This window comes from Palaemon carinicauda, chromosome 23 (genome assembly GCF_036898095.1).
Source record: "Palaemon carinicauda isolate YSFRI2023 chromosome 23, ASM3689809v2, whole genome shotgun sequence".
Lineage (NCBI taxonomy): Eukaryota > Metazoa > Arthropoda > Malacostraca > Decapoda > Palaemonidae > Palaemon > Palaemon carinicauda.
In genome coordinates, this window is record NC_090747.1 from 3,796,400 (window position 1) to 3,812,882 (window position 16,483).

The 16,483-nt window shown below is 35.3% G+C and overlaps 1 protein-coding gene across 1 annotated transcript in view; it reads left to right on the forward strand.

Annotated features, from left to right (window-relative positions):
* LOC137617398 (zinc finger MYM-type protein 1-like) overlaps window positions 1–15,108 on the forward strand; it is a 16,199-nt gene extending 1,091 nt beyond the window's left edge. The window contains exons 2-7 of the mRNA XM_068347429.1: window positions 535–648; window positions 2,025–2,166; window positions 2,395–2,527; window positions 3,545–3,739; window positions 12,593–14,255; window positions 14,336–15,108. Of these exons, the coding sequence (XP_068203530.1) occupies window positions 535–648; window positions 2,025–2,166; window positions 2,395–2,527; window positions 3,545–3,739; window positions 12,593–14,255; window positions 14,336–15,108 (3,020 nt within the window). The remainder of the gene's footprint in view (window positions 1–534; window positions 649–2,024; window positions 2,167–2,394; window positions 2,528–3,544; window positions 3,740–12,592; window positions 14,256–14,335) is intronic.
* The last annotated feature ends 1,375 nt before the right edge of the window (window positions 15,109–16,483 follow it).

Below are 16,483 nucleotides of genomic sequence, written 5' to 3' on the forward strand. Positions count from 1 at the left end.
CAATAAAGATGAATACAAGTAGAGAGATGGACAAAAGAAAAAAAAAAGAAAAAAAAGAGGTATGGAGATGCTACATTCAGAGTAATCCGACAGAGAAAGTGTTATGTATTTTGTTTTATAATACTATATGCGCTACGGGTATTAGGAGTAATGGTTGCACAGTATTGCATTGTTAGAACGTGTTTCGGCATAGTTCATAGGTGTAGTAATGTATGTTATGAAGGATTTAATCATTTATCAATTGTCCTAAAGTTAGGATGTGATGCTTCTTACTTTTGTATTGCAGTAGGACTCAATCTTTTTAGAGCGATGCTCACTTTTATTTTCTCTAGGTATGTGTACGAGTTTTGTTTACATATTCTCACTCGAGAGTCAGAAGTGGTTGAGACACAATTGAGAGCTGAGGAGCGATGTAATCCCAAGTCCATTAAATATATTCTATGAATACCAACGTATCATTAAATCCCACCAAGAAGAATCGACGATGTAAAAAATGGGATATATAACAACACTAATGAATGGATATTATTCCAGGTATGTATGAAGCTGTCATTTCACTTGATATAACCAAAACCTTACAGGAAACTGTCGACTGGTGTAAGAAGGGATCCATGCAGAGAAAGGCAACAACAGAAGAGAAAACTGAAAGTAGCCCCCAATGAAGAAGCAGCAGTTATGCAGTAACAAGAGGAACGCCTTAATACAAAACATTCAAGCTCAATGTCAAGAAAGAAGAAAACATCCTACATATATATTGCATTGATAGTAAAAAATTTAAGGTACGATTGAAATTTGTTAATAGTAGTCATTAGGTGGTAAAATCTCACTATAGGACGGGGGCTAGTTTACATAAAACATAAAGTGTAAACTACACTTAGTTCGTTGCATAAACACACAAGAGGTGCAATTGACATAAAACTGGGTTAGAATTAACTTTGTTAGTGGGAATATAGTTAATTTTGTGGATTTCATTTTGCCTAACCTAATTCAGGTAAGAAGTAAAAATGCTCCTGGACATTGCATCAAGAGAAGTTTAGCATTGTTGCTGAACCCAATTCTGTTGCAACACGATGGCAACAGTGGTGTCGATAATTTAAAATTTACATTGAAGCTTTAGGTACCATGAAAGATGGTCAAAAGAAGGGGTTATTACTGCACAAAGCCGGTAGAGAGGTTCGGGAAGTGTTTAAGACACTACAACATACCTATGACACTGGTGAAGCTGCGATTAGGGGTCTTACCATATACTTTGCCCCTCGGGTCAATAAATTTTTTGAAAGGTATCAATTTATAGTACAAGCATATCAGAGCGACCATGAGAATTTAGATGCGTTTGTGACTAGACTTACGAATTTAGCTGTTTCACGTAAATTTCTAGAGTTAGCAAATTTTATCATAGATCAAGTTATTGCCCATTGCACATTACAAGAACTAAGAAAAAAATATCGCAAGATAAAGATTTAACACTAAAGAAGATACTGATTATAGGCAGAGTTCTAAAAACATCAAATAGGCAAAGTAATATAATAAGTAATTCTACAAGAAATAGAATGGAAAGTTCTCAAATTAGCAAGATAGGCTCAAAGTTGAAAGACGATGTGAATCAGAGAAAGAATACGTCAAAGCTTAATCATAGGAACTTTCCGAGCTCTAATGCTTACATATATCAGAATCCCACCTATATGCAGAAGCAACAGGAAAAACCTAACTGTTAAAGGTGTGGTAAAGCTGATCATCTTGCATACAAAGCTAGGAAATCCCCTGATCCAGGACAAACATGCCAGCATTATAGAAACATTTTTCAAATGTTTGATGATTCCCTAAAAAGCATGCAAAGAAAATCAATGCACCAGTTCATACTATACATAAAGAGAATAATGCGGAGAATGTTCATGATAATTAGGTTAGGTCAGAAACTGATTTTTTGTTTTGCATTAATTCCATTAACAAAGGTACAAAGAAACACATTTTGGTAGATGTGATCATAAATGATAAACCAATTGTAATGTAAGTTGACACTGCAGATGATGTATCAAACATGTCTGAAGGCACAAATAGAGTTTTGAAATGTTATAATGGTTTTGATATTCAGGTAATAGGTGCTTTGAGCGTAGAAGTAGAGTATAAAGATAAGAAGTTAGACAATGCCATTAACGGTAGTGAAAGGTATAGGACAAACTTTACTAGGTTTGGACTGGTTACATTATATAAAATTAGATTTACCTAGTATTATGAAGGTTACAGGTACACAAGATGAACAAAAGAATGAAGTGTCTGTGGATAATATCCTATCAGAATTTAAAGACGTATTTGAAGATAAAGTTGGTGCTGTAAAGAACGCATAGGATATTTTAGTTTTGAAATCAGATATTACCCTAGATTTTTTGCTCAAAGACCAGTACCATATGCATTGAAAAGTGCAGTGGAAACAGAAATCATAGGTTCAAAAAGTGAAGATTCTTGGGAAAAAGCTACATACTTAGATTGGGATACACCATTAGTTCCTATTGTGAAGGAAAACGGTCAGGTTAGGTTATGTGGAGATTACAAAGTAACGTTGAATCCACAGCTTCAGGTTTTTCAACAACCATTACCAAATCCAAAAGACAGGTTTGCAACTATATCCGGATGTAATGTATTTTCTGAGTTAGATCTTAGACAAGCATCTCAACATCATTAGATTTGTATAGGCTAAAGAGATTTCCTTATGGAGTAGCAAGCAGTCCAACTATATGGCAATAAACTATGGATAAGATTTTTTCAGGAATGCAACGAGTATTTATTTACATAGATGATATTTTAGTCTCTGGTAAAGATAAAAGAGAGAATAGAGAAAGATTACTGGCAGTTCTCAAGAAGTTGAAGGAACATAATATTAGAGCAAATAGGAGCAAATGTATTTTAGAAGTTGATTCAGGGGAATACTTAGGTTTTGCAATCAATGGCAAAGGTACTCACAAGACTAAGGAGGAAATTAAAGCAGTGATATCAACAAAGGTAACAGAAAACGTGAAGGAATTACGATAATTTTTAGGTTTAGTAACATTTTATGGAAATTTCATTCAGAATTGATCTACAATCGCACATCTATTGTATAATTTGCTGAATAAGGGTGTAGAGTGGAATTGGACAAAAGATTGTCAGGAATCTTTTAAAAGAATCAAGCAGGAAACAACTTCAGCTACTTTTCTAGTGTATTATGAAATGGATTTACCAGTTAAACCAGTTTGTGATGCATCAAACATAGGTTAGGGTGCAGTATTGTCTCGTGTAATGCTTTCGCTTTTAGAGTTTTGAACAAGGCAGAAAGGAATTACTCTCAGATAGAAAAAGAAGGTTTAGCATTAGTGTATGAAGTTAAGAAAAATTTCATATGTATCTTTATGGAAAGAAAAGGTTCACACTTGTTACAGATAATAAACCTCTATTAACAATGTTGAGTCCAAAAGCAAGTTTACGTACGTTGGTAGCGGCAAGACTACAACGTTAGGCAATTTCGCTAGCTGCATATCATTATGATATAGAATATTGTCCTACGTCAAAGATGGGTAATGCAGATGCTTTATCTATATCTCCAGTAGACAAAGCACCAGAAGAGTATGATGACAGTATAATACTAGTTTCAGTATATGATATACCCATTACAGGCAAGGATCTTGCACATAATACCAATAGAGACTCAATACTTAGTAAGGTTTTAGAAAGTTTAATAGTAGGTAGAGAAATATATGGACAGAAGGTAAATTGTATCCTGTAATGATATATGGAGAAAAATTAGTGTAGCACAAAGTAGTATAATGAAAGGGACAAGGGTAATTATTCCTAGTTTACTGAGGAATAAGGTTTTGTCTGAAATACATGCTGATCACCAAGGTATTGTCAGGTCAAAGTCTATTACAAGAACTTTTGTCTGGTGGTCAGCTTTAGATAGAGATATTGAATTATTTGTAAGAAATTGCATGAATTGTGTTACGCAACAGAAGAACCCTCAATTTGCTAGAATGCACCCGTGAGAATTACCCAGGTACCCATGGCAAAGAGTGCACATAGATTTTGCAGGTCCTTTTTTAGGTTATTTGTTTTTGATAGTTGTAGATGCTTACAGTAAGTGGCCAGAAGTAATCCCAATGAAGACAACATCATCTTACGCCACAATTCAAGAATTAATGAAAAAAAATTTTACACATGCAATTCCAGAAAGAATTGTAACTGATAATGGTCCACAGTTTACCTCTCAGGAATTTAAAGATTTTTGTGAAGTAAATGGTATTGAACATACATTTTCAGCTACATATCACCCTTCCACGAAGGGAAAGGCTGAAAGATTTGTTCAAACATTTAAGCATAACACGAAATGTAGAGAGGAAAATTCAAATAATATATTTTTTAATGTATCTAAGTTTTTATTGTCTTATAGAACAACACCACACAGCACAACAGGTGTGACACCATCAAATTTGTTGATGGGAGGAGGATAAGGTGTAAATTAGATTTGTTTTTATCCTAGTTTGCAAAGTGATTTAGAAGAAAAAGGGTATAAGCAATTAGAAAGTCTCCCAAAAGTAAGAAATTTTTCCCCTTGTTCTGATGTCATGGAAAGATCACAAAACTCCAGAAAAGTGGGTACCAGGAGAAATTATAAAAGAGATAGGAAATTTACATTATAATGATCAAGTTGGTGGAAATATTGCAAAACGTCATGTTGATAAATTACAGCTGTTATATAAAAATGTAGATCATGAGAATGTTAAATATGAAAAAAAATTTTCAGTAGTTAAATCAAATATTAACTAAGATGCTCAAACATCAGATGTACGTTCAGAATCTATTCATGTACCAGTACAGGATGAAGTTAGAGTACTTCCCTATAGGACGAATAGAGGGAAACCCTCAGAGAGATTAGATTTGTAGTTTTGTACAATGTCAAGTTAAGGGGGAAGGAGATTTATGTATTTTGTACTGTAATACTATATGCGCTACGGGTATTAAGGGTAATAATGACACAGTATTGCATTGTTAGAACGTGTTTCGGCCCTATGCATAGGTGTAGTAGCGTATGTTATGAAGGATTTAATCATTTATTAACTGTCCTAAAGTTAGGATGTGATGCTTCTTACTTTTGTATTGCAGTAGGATTCAATCTTTTTGAGAGCGAGGCTCACCTTTACTCTCTCTATGTATGTGTAAGAGTTTTGTTTACATTTTCTCACTCGAGAGTCAGAAGCTGTTGAGACACGATTGAGAGCTAGGGAGCAATGTAATCTCAAGTGCATTAAATGTATTTTAAGAATACCAACTTACCATTAGAGCCACTAAGAAGAATCGACGACATAAAAAATGGGATATACAACAACACTAATGAACGGGTATTATTCCAGGTAGGTATGAAGCTGTCATTTCACTTGGGATAACCAATACCATACAGAAAAGAAAGGATCTCAGAAAAAATGCATTACATCTGACCACACAGGAATGACTCTCCCACTTACAGAACAGAGCCTAGCTGCCACTCAATGATATCACATTGAGAGCCACACATGTTTCTATTGTGAAATTCGTTTTTATTTTACTAAAAAAAAAATTATCAAAGTAATATTGACCATCCACTTAGGAAATATCTTCTCAGATTCTATAGTTAATCACCGATACTTATTTTCCGATATTGAGTATGACAAAAATCAAAATAGAATACACTAACTGGTAACCTTGAGAGTATATGAATGTGATTCACCTTACTAGAGGTACTACGGGCTGCTAGATTGCAAGAGCCCGTGTCTGGCCAAAAGGGCTGGGCAATCTTCAACAATGCAAGAGGTTGCATAAGAACTGTTCTGAAGTATCAGAAATAACTGTGCACTTCTTGCGAAGGGCAGAGTCCCCACCCCTGCCCCAATACTACACTGTTGATGATTCATATGTTGGTAGATACTATCATGTTTGTGTCGTGTGTCAAAACCGAAGACAAAGCTTAAGTAGATTCGGGTAGTAGACACAAAAAATAGGACTACCAAACAGTCCTTAATTCTTCATCGAAAGTTGGTTCCATTCATGGCTAACTATGTTTAATTCATAGATAATAAATATGTGTTTCCACATGGATTTTAATATACATAGGTAATATTGGTAGTCTTGTGTAAAACGAAGAATTTTATGTCGTTTTGTGTCTATAGTTTGCAGTATTTGGTATACTTCCAAATAAGTATTATCACTTTGATATGTTCTTATATTTGTTATAAATATAATTGATTTGATATTTCTATATCACATGTTAGCTTTATTTTGCATAATAGAGCTTCTATTGTAGAAATTAGTAAGTTTTGACGTACCTGTTGTAGTAAACAGTTAGTGAAGTTGGAACGAAATCCTCTGAAAGTTGTAACTTCATGCTTGACGCTTACTGGACAAATACAGATATACATAGCTATGGGCAGGGTGTAAATTTCAATCGTAGTAATAAGGAATAAATATTTTTATGATATACTTGGAATGGTAAAATATGAAAGTATCATTATGAAATCATGCATAATAATCGAGGTAATATTATAATTATTATTGTCATTATTATGATGATGATGATGATGATGATGATAGTTATTATTATTATTATTATTATTATTATTATTATTATTACTCACTAAGCTACAACCCTTGTTAGAAAAGCACGATGCTATAAGCCCAGAGGCCCCACCTGGGAAGATAGCCCATTGTGGAAAGAAAACAAGAAAAAATCAAATATTTAAAAAACCGTAAAACATCATTGATATGGATATTTCCTATATCAACTATAAACACCTTAACAAAACGAATAGAAGAGAAATTAGACAGAATAGTTTGCCCAAGTGTACCTTCCAATATGAGAACTCTAACCCAAATTAGTGGAAGACCATGTTACAGAAGGCTATGGCACTACCAAAGACTAAAGAACAATGGTTTGATTTGGGAATGTCCTTCTCCTAGAAGAGCTGCTTACCATAGATAAAGAGTCTCTTCTACCCTTTCAAAAAGGAAAGGGGCCACTGAACAATTACAGTACAGTAATTAACCCTTTGGGTGGAGAAGAATTGTGTGGTAATCTCAGTGTTGTCAGGTATATGAGGAGAGAGAAGAATCTGTAAAGAATAAGCCAGACTATTCGGTGTATGTGTAGGCAAAGGGAAAGTGAACCGTAACCAGAAAGAAGGGTCCAATAAATTACGGTCTAGCCAGTCAAAGACCCCATAATTCTCTAGTGGTAGTATCTCAACGGGTGGCTGGTGCTTCGGCAATCCTACTACCTACTTTAATGTAGAAGGTTGTATATCAAACACATAAATTACTGCATATTTTCATTTACTTCTGAATATTGATAATAATATTGAAATAACACATAGTAGAATCTATACGTAAAATACGGTAGAACTGATGTGATTAAACAACCCAGTTTAACCTTTATAATATTATAATTCCGGAAACTATGCAGTCTCGCAAATCGGGCGCTATAACAGAAAGCTCTTCAACTGTTTTTTGGCAATCGGAAGGGGGGAAGGTTAGCAAGCTTCTATATCGAGGCGGTTTGCTTTCACGCTAATGTCAAGCTCTTTCCAGAACAGTGTATTTCCAATATCTGGCCGCATTTGGGAAACATAGGCTGGACAAATTCGTCGTATGTGATGACTTCAGCTGCAGCGTCGAGACTACCAGAATATAAATTGCCTATTTCCATGATGATTCTTTTTCAATTCGATAAATGCGTCCAGGACACAAAAGAGATATGAGGTTTACATATCTGCTAAATCTGCTCTATTTATCGGAATTCGAGGCCAAGAAAGTTTCACATTTTGTAAATTTTCATGTGAAAAAGATATCAGCTACGTAGGGGTCGTAATTTATCTTGTATCATTGGACTCAAAATGAAATTATATGATTATGTGATACTTTTTATTTAACATGAATGGAATTCTAAAGCAATATTATTACCCACAGGCATTTTACATCAATTTGCTTTTTATACTAGAGATGTTCATGATAATATCATGAGTGAATTCATATTATTTGATAATCAGTGGAAAAGCTTTCAATGATAAAAGAATTTAAGATGATAAACGGTATAATTTTCCTTGGTCGATAATCGATTTGAACTCATTGAGCGTGTCATTATTAATTGGGAAGCCAAATTAACACCTTTATTTAAAATAAAATTCTAATTATTGACTCAATAAATAATATTTATGACTTAATTGTTAAGGGAAAAAATAAACTACAACTGTACGTAGATAGAAATATCTATATTCATTATGTTTAAACGCAATTTGTTAGATGTTCAGATGAAATTTTAAAATATTCGTTATTTTAAGGTGAGATAGCAAATTAGAGCTCGTCTGAGTACCTTTTCATAGCGAGTAGTCCGCGTTTATATCTTAGCAAAAGTTGAACTAGATCAATATTTTATTAAACATTATTACCTTCGCCAGATGATTGGATATATGGTCAAGGATTATACGTTTTCCTTAGTAACTCGGTCGTTAAAGACATTTCCGTTCTCATCACATGATTAAAGCGTTTTGAGGGAAAGAAGCACTGTGCTATTTTTCTTATTAAAGGTTTCGTCAAACTTTTCAAATTATTAGCCAAGTAAGGAAATGAAACACGGAAAAATTAACTATTTAAAGAGGAGTAACAAAATTGAAATAAAAATCTCGTATATAAACAATAAAAAACTTTAACAAAAAAGGAAGAGAGAAATGAGATAAAATAGTGTGCCCGAGTAGACTTTCAAGCAAGAGAACTCTAACCAAAGACAGTGGAAGACCATTTTAAAGAGAGTTTATTACTTCCTAAGACTACAGAACAATGGTTTGATTTTAGAGTGTCCTTCTTTTAGAAGAGCTGCTCACCATATCAAAAGAGTCTCTTCTACCATTACCAAGAGGAAATACCACTAATCTTTCAGAGTGCAGTACCCTGTTGGGTGAAGAAAAAATGTTTGGTAATCCCAGAGGAGAATATGTAAAGAATAAGCCAGGCTATTCGGTGTGGGTGTGTGTGTTGGCAAATGGAAAGTGAACCGTAAACAGAGAGAAGGATCCATTGTAGTGCTATCTGGCCAGTCAAGACTTGGGTCTCTAGCGATAGTACCTACACGGGTAGCTGGTGCCCAGGCCAACACACTATCTACCATGAAAAAAAGAAAATATAAGAAATTTAATAATTACTTATTTCATCCTCTGGCAACAAGGGGATCCATATGGCTCTTCCTTGTGCCATCTCTCTGAGATCAACCCAATTCTCAGATCCAATGCCCCCTCATTTTCATCAGCTATGTTTTTTTCTTACTTTACATCTTCCTCTAAAAATATGCCCCATCCATCCCCATCTTCATAATATATCTATAGTGCTCATATTTGATAAATATTCATATATTTTTGGAGAGAGAGAGAGAGAGAGAGAGAGAGAGAGAGAGAGAGAGAGAGAGAGAGAGAGAGAGAGAGAGAGATTTTCTTAATCCGTTCATTTAAAATCAACCTTTTACTTATGGCTATATTGTAATTACGTCGTTAATTTGAATTTTAAAGGAATTATGTTAATTCGTCCTTTTTTATGTAAATGCTGTTGATTTTTCCCCCAATTTCGCCTATTAGATTTTCTGGTAATAACGAGAGGTTAGTTACAAGCTACCCCTGATATATCACACCTAAAAAGCATCGAAAGTAGAAGAGTTTGAATAAAAGTGAAAAAAAAAATGCTATATTTAATCAAACTAATATTCTTTTTATGTTATCCACCAAAGAGTAGGAATATTGAGCCTGTTTTTTTTTTTTTTTTCGATCAGTATAATGATTTTCGGCATTAGGAGAAAACAGGAGCCGATGTTTAAGTGAGAAATTTTCTCAACATTGACAATGACGACGAAATAGAAATGAGAGTAACTTTCTTATAGATGTTGAATGCCGATTTAAAAAAAAAAAAAATCATACCCGTGTTGTCTGCTCGGTGAATTTAGCGTCAAAGGTTACATGTTTAATTTTGATTGCAAGTTATTATTTTGTAGATTCTTCATGAAAAAGTTTAGGCTGTGGTGGACGCATTTCATATCCTAAAATTAAGCTCATAATTTCGTTTTAAGATTTTAAAATGCATACAGTATCAATGAAACAGTATCAATGACTCATAAACTGCATGCGTATGTAGACACGTACTAATATGTTCAAACAAAAACTCTATAATCTAGGATGAGGATGAATGCAGTACTTCCTTGAGTATGGGGAAAACCGACATGGTATATAAAAAGATTTTAATTTTTTTTTTATCTATGTACACGGAAACGTCTATTTGATGACATGATTCTTTGAATCATCAAACGCATTCGTTTTCGAGCTATATTGTATCACAAAGATCCAACGGATTATTTGTCAGGAGTAGCTTCATAAATAGACGGATTCTTTTTTAATTTACTGATCTTACTTACTTACTTAGTTTGATGGCTGCTTTTCCAGTCCCATACAACAGGAGAACCCTACTCTCTACAGGACCTCCGCTGTCGTTTTACCTTGTTCGTTCAGAGTATTTATCTTTTCAGATCATGTATTGTTCATTCACTTTTAAATCATCACTGTTGTATGATTTTTTGAATAAGAAAGTCTTCAGTTTCCTCTTGAAAGCCTTAATGTCTTCGATTATTCGAATGTTTCATGGGAGCTTTTTATATAGTCTCGGGGCAGCATATTTAAAGGCTCAGGGTCCTAAAGTAGACATAAATCTAGGTTCAAACAGTTTGAAGCCATCTATAACTATTCTCGTGTCGACAGGATTTGTTGGCTTGCGCAATATGTACCAATTCTCTGAGTATTTCGGACGCCCGGTTCTGATAACTTGGTAGGTTATTGTACATATTTTAAATTTAATTCTCGCTTTAATCGGCAGCCAGTGTAAATCAATTAATATAGGGGTGATCCTTTCTCTAGGTGAGACAACATTTATCAGTCTTGCTCCTCTGTTTATTATGTTATGTAATTTCTTAAGTTGCACTTTTGGTAAATTGTAATAGATAGAGTTGCAGTAGTCAATCTTGGTAATAACACAGTTTATCAAAAGTTTCTTTACAGAATTTTCATCCAGGTACTTTTTTATAAACGCAATATTTCTTAGATGATAACCAGTAGTTTTTTATTACATTATTATATTATTGGGCATTTAGAGACTGGTTACAGTTAAGAAATAAACCTAGATCTCGAACTTTACTAGAAATCGGCACCGAGTCATTATTTCTGTTCATCTGAAAATAACCCAAGTTTCTCACGCTGTTTCTCTTACCCACCACCATGAATTCAGTTTTGTTCTCATTTAATTTTAGTTGTTTAAATATCATCCATTCTCTAACACTATCAAGGATTCAATTTAGAGTTTCAGTTGTGTCATGTATATCATTTACGGAGAAGTAAAATTGTGTGTCATCTGCAAATAGTTTGAACTTCAGGCCATACCTTTGCAGCATTTTCGATAGACCAATAGTAGAGATGCAGAATAAGATTAGGCCAAGTACACTCCCCTGGGGATCCCCTCTGTTTAAGGGTTCATGTGATGAATAAGAGTTTCCAATCTGTACACAATAATTTCTACCAACTAAGTAGTCTTTTAGGCATGGGCGTCAACAGGTGGGGGACGGGGGGGGGGGGGGACAAGTCCCCCCCACTTTTCAAAGTGGGGGGACATAGTATCATTTGTCCCCCCCACATTTTTAGTATTCACTATGGTGATTATACCAATGTAATATTCAGCTAAGGGATGAAACTAGAAATTATGTCCGTGCGTGTGCAAAAATACTTTAGTTGGTCTAGAAAAATATCAATAATCAACGTTTTCTTTAAAATGGTTCATTTACATCTTTCCCGCCTATAGCTCACAATTCGATCAGCTGATCTTCGAGTTTCAATAGTACAAGCTTACGCCATATGTTTCAGGTAAAAAAAACAAGGTTTTATATCAGTTAATTTATATTTAACAAAATCTGTGGTATTGTGATAGGTTTTACTATTTATATGCCTGGTAATGAATATGTAGGTCGAGGTATAAATACCATACATGGCTTTAAATACGTGCGTAGGGCCGTAGGCAAACTGCAGAAGGAGCCTGAGTTATTCATCTATTTATTTTTAATTCGAGTTTACAATAGAAGTCAAGCAACAACAGGTCCTACGACCCTTCAAGGTTACTCGCCCCCCCAAACCACCATGCTCATGGCATTAACCTTTAACTAGACAATTTAATGTCCATAAACGATATATTAAGCCATGCCAAGGGTATATTTTTTCATGCAATTTTCTGTCTATTTATTGGCTTGGTTGTTTCTGACCAAGCCTGAAGTCCATAAACGAAGTATCAAGCCTCAAGGGACAAGGGTATATTGTTTTTGTCATCTGTCATGTAATTTTTTGTCTCTTTGTTGGTTTGTCTGTTTATGTCTGTCAGACTGTCCAAGCCTTAAGTCCAATAGTCCATAAACGAACGTACGAAGTATAAAGGGTATATTTTTTTTGTCATGTAATTTTTTGTCTATTTGTTGGTTTGTCTGTCTGTCTGTTTACAGATTTGCTTATAAATCTTATATCTACAACAGAGAATGGATATCAGAAATTACTTCTCAAGGCCGGGGCCCTCAACATTACAAACAAAATCCACAAATGCAGCAAATCCTTCATCCACACAAACAGAAAAACGTCAAGAAACTGAAATTTCCACACCTCCCTTAGATATAGGCCTACAAGAAAAACAGAAAGTTACTTTATCATCAGCCCAAGTTTTATCAAAGGAATTGGTATCTTTGGCAGCAGGAGATACTGATGTTCCCTCATATTCTTGTACAGCAAATAATATACCGGGTCCAGTATTAAACCATAGACATAAATCTGGTGAAGGTAGGCCTACCTGTAGTTCAGGAACCACAAAAACAGAAAAACAAGCTAAAACATCAAGCTCTCTGGAAGTGTCACTGAATCCAAGTACAAGTTTAGGAACTTCAGGCCACAAACTTCCAACCCTACCAGAGGTACCACATCAACCACCTGCTAGTTGCATCCCTGTACAAAAACTCAAGAATAAGAGACTAACATTTCAAAGTAGTTGGTACAATGAATTCCCATGGTTGCATTTTCATGAGAGTATTGGTGGAGTTCTATGGCATACATGTGTAAGAGCTTCACATCAAAGGCTGTCTGATTTTGCTCGGTGTGCTGAAGATGTATTCCTAAAATCAGGGTTTTCTAACTGGAAAAAAGCGATTCAGAAATTCCGCAGTCATGAAAAAAGTGCAGCACACAAGTTGTCAGTAGAAAATTTAAAATTCCACAAACATCAAGAAGGTACCAGTAGCCAGTTATCATCTCAACTTTTGCATGATCAACACCAGTCACCTGCTGCTCTAATTAAGATAATTACCACACTGAAATACCTAGCAGAGCAAGGCCTTGCCATCCGAGGTCATGAAACCTCAGAGGGTAATTTTGCAAAACTTTTGCAGTTGAGGGCTGAGGATGACAAAAAGCTTAAAGTATGGTTGTCCAACAAAGTTTCATATACTTCTGTTCCAATCCAAAATGAAATATTGAAGACAATGGCCAATGCTGCAGTTAGAGAAATCTGCAATGATGTTAATCAAATGTCAACACAGTTTGGCCTTATTACTGATGGAACCCAAGATATCCAAGGCAATGAACAGGAGGCTGTATGTGTGCGATATGTCGATGACAAACTCAATGTTCATGAAGATCTGCTAGGATTGTACCAAGTGTCGGCAACTACAGGAGTGTTTCTTAGTAAAACGCTGCAAGACACGCTTATATCTCTTCAACTACCAATTCAACCCCTCCGGGCTCAAACATATGATGGTGCCAGTAACATGTCAGGAAAATATAAAGGCTGTCAGGCAGAGATAAAGAAGGTGCAACCACTAGCTCTGTATGTGCATTGTGGAGCTCATGTTACCCACCTAATTATCAGCAAGGCCATACCAAATTCTCTCTTCATAAAAAATGCTTTAGACAACCTTCAAGAGCTAGGCACCCTCTACAGAAATTCAGGAAAGTTCAAACATATGTACCTTAATATTCACACAGATGATCTCAACACTCCTTCACCAACAAGTTTGAAGCCAATATGTCCTACACGGTGGCTTACACGATATGCTGCAGTGAAAGCAGTATTAGATAATTACCCTGAAGTACTGGCTGCCCTCCAGGAGGCAGCAAAGGAGTTAGGGTTAACAACTGCATCCCGAGCAGCAGGTTTGTACAAATGTTTGTCCTCAGGGGAATGTCTACTCTACTTGGATTATATGGATCACTTCCTCTTATTCAATGTCTAGAAAACTTCATCAAGAGCCTACAAGGATCAAAAGTGACAGTATCTGGAATGCTAGAAGCTGCAGAGATTACCATAAAGAGCCTACAGTCACTTCGATGCGAGCACAAATTCAAGAGATTATTTGAAGAAGCAGAACAGAAGCTCCATCTGTGTGACCTAGACGCAATTCCTCTTCCAAGAAAGAAAAAAATACCAAAGAGGCTAGACCAAGGATTAGGATTTGCCTCTAACTACTGTCATGACTCAGCTGAAGAGTTTTATCGATTTGAGTTCTTCAGTGTTATTGATGCTGCCGTACTGAACATTAAAGAATACTTCCCTTCCACTGATCTCACCGAGTATCAAGATTTATCGTCAGTACTGTTGACTGGGACACTTAAGCCAGAAATTATCACTAAGTATCCAGAACTCAATGAATCTCTGAATCAGCAACTCGATTTCTTCCACAACCAGTTTAAGGGGTCAACAGTTGAAGATTATAGAAAGATCTTCGCAGATATGGTACCAGAAGTTCGCCGAATGTTTCCTCAGGTAGAAGCATTGTTACGCCTTTTACTTGTCTTCCCAGCAAGTTCCTGCACAGCTGAGAGGTCATTCAGTGCTCTCAGACGATTGAAGACATGGTTACGTAGCAGTATGAGTCAGCAACGCCTTAACCACCTCATGATTTGCCATGTACATCGTGACCGTCTAGCTACCTTAAGTCCACAGGCGATTGCTGAGGAGTTCATCCGAGCAGAAGACAAACGAAGGACCATTTTTGATAGATTCTGACTAACAGAATTGCTAGGATTGACACAGGTTATTTTTCGTCTTAATACTTTAAATGATATGATAATAATCTTATTTGAATGAAACAACATGAGTCTTGCTTTCATATAATGTGAATTAATCATTTAATAAAACATGCATGTTGATTTAATCAGGCTTTATTAAAATTTTCAAGTAATATAATAGTGTTTATATCTTAATCATTACAAAGGGTCTAAGGTAATACTTCATGCTCAAAGCTTTAATGTCATCATGTTTGGCCAATGAATTTAAGAAATATTAAAATTATTTTGTATAACTTGACAGACAGATACAAAATTAAAAGGCTTATAACAAGATTTCAGGCTGGATACAGGTCTTGTATTTTGCTGAAATATGTTGCTCAGGTGCCTGTCAATGTCCCCCCTACATTTTAGAAGCCAGTGACGCCCTTGCTTTTAGGTATTCGAAGGCTTGATCTCCAACGCCGATGGACCGTAGATCATTTAGTAGGAGTTCATGCACAACTGTATCAAAAGCAGCACCGAGATCGAGCAGTATTAAGATACCACATTTATTTTCATCCATCATTTCATCCATCATGGCTGTCTCTGTAGAGTATACTTTTCTGTAAGCAGATTGGTTGTCAGGCAAAATTTCTATTACTTCTAAGTGACTGACTAGTTGTTCAAGAATTACATATTCAAGCACTTTTGAGACATAAGATAGGTTTGAAATAGGTCTATATGAGCTTAATTCTTAGTAGTCCAATGCATTTTTCAGATCTGGTGTGACTATAGCCATTTTTTCAGATTTAGGAAACTTATATTCATCAATGTTTGCATTTGCTATTCTCATTATTATTTCGGCTAGGCTAGAAAAGACTCTCCAATTACTTCATATATTGCCATATAATAGGATCGATGGCAAAGTTTGTTTTCTTTGCTCTCTTGATATTTCTGGTGATGTCATCTTGTGTTATGTTTTTAAATCGTATTAGTTTTGTCTGTGTGTCTGGAGTACCTTTTATCTGATGTTGAGTATTTACAAATGACCTTATTATATTTTCAATTCTGTTTTTAAAGAATACTAAAGAAAATATTGCTAGTTCCTGGTCACTGTATCCAACAGGTAGATTCTTTTCTTTTACATTTCCCATTATACCATTCAGGAGACGATATAACTTGTTTATGTCTGTTGCTGCTTTAAGGATATTTCTCTTATAGTATTCACTTTTTCCCCCTTCTTAGTAGGTAGTTATATTGACACGCAGCAGTTTTGTATTCTACCCAAGTACTTTCAGTGTTCGAAGTTTTAGATTTCCCAGTGGCTCTGGATTGTATGAATAGATGATGGAAACGAAAAAAGATTTTGCATATAACAGATAGACGAGTCAATA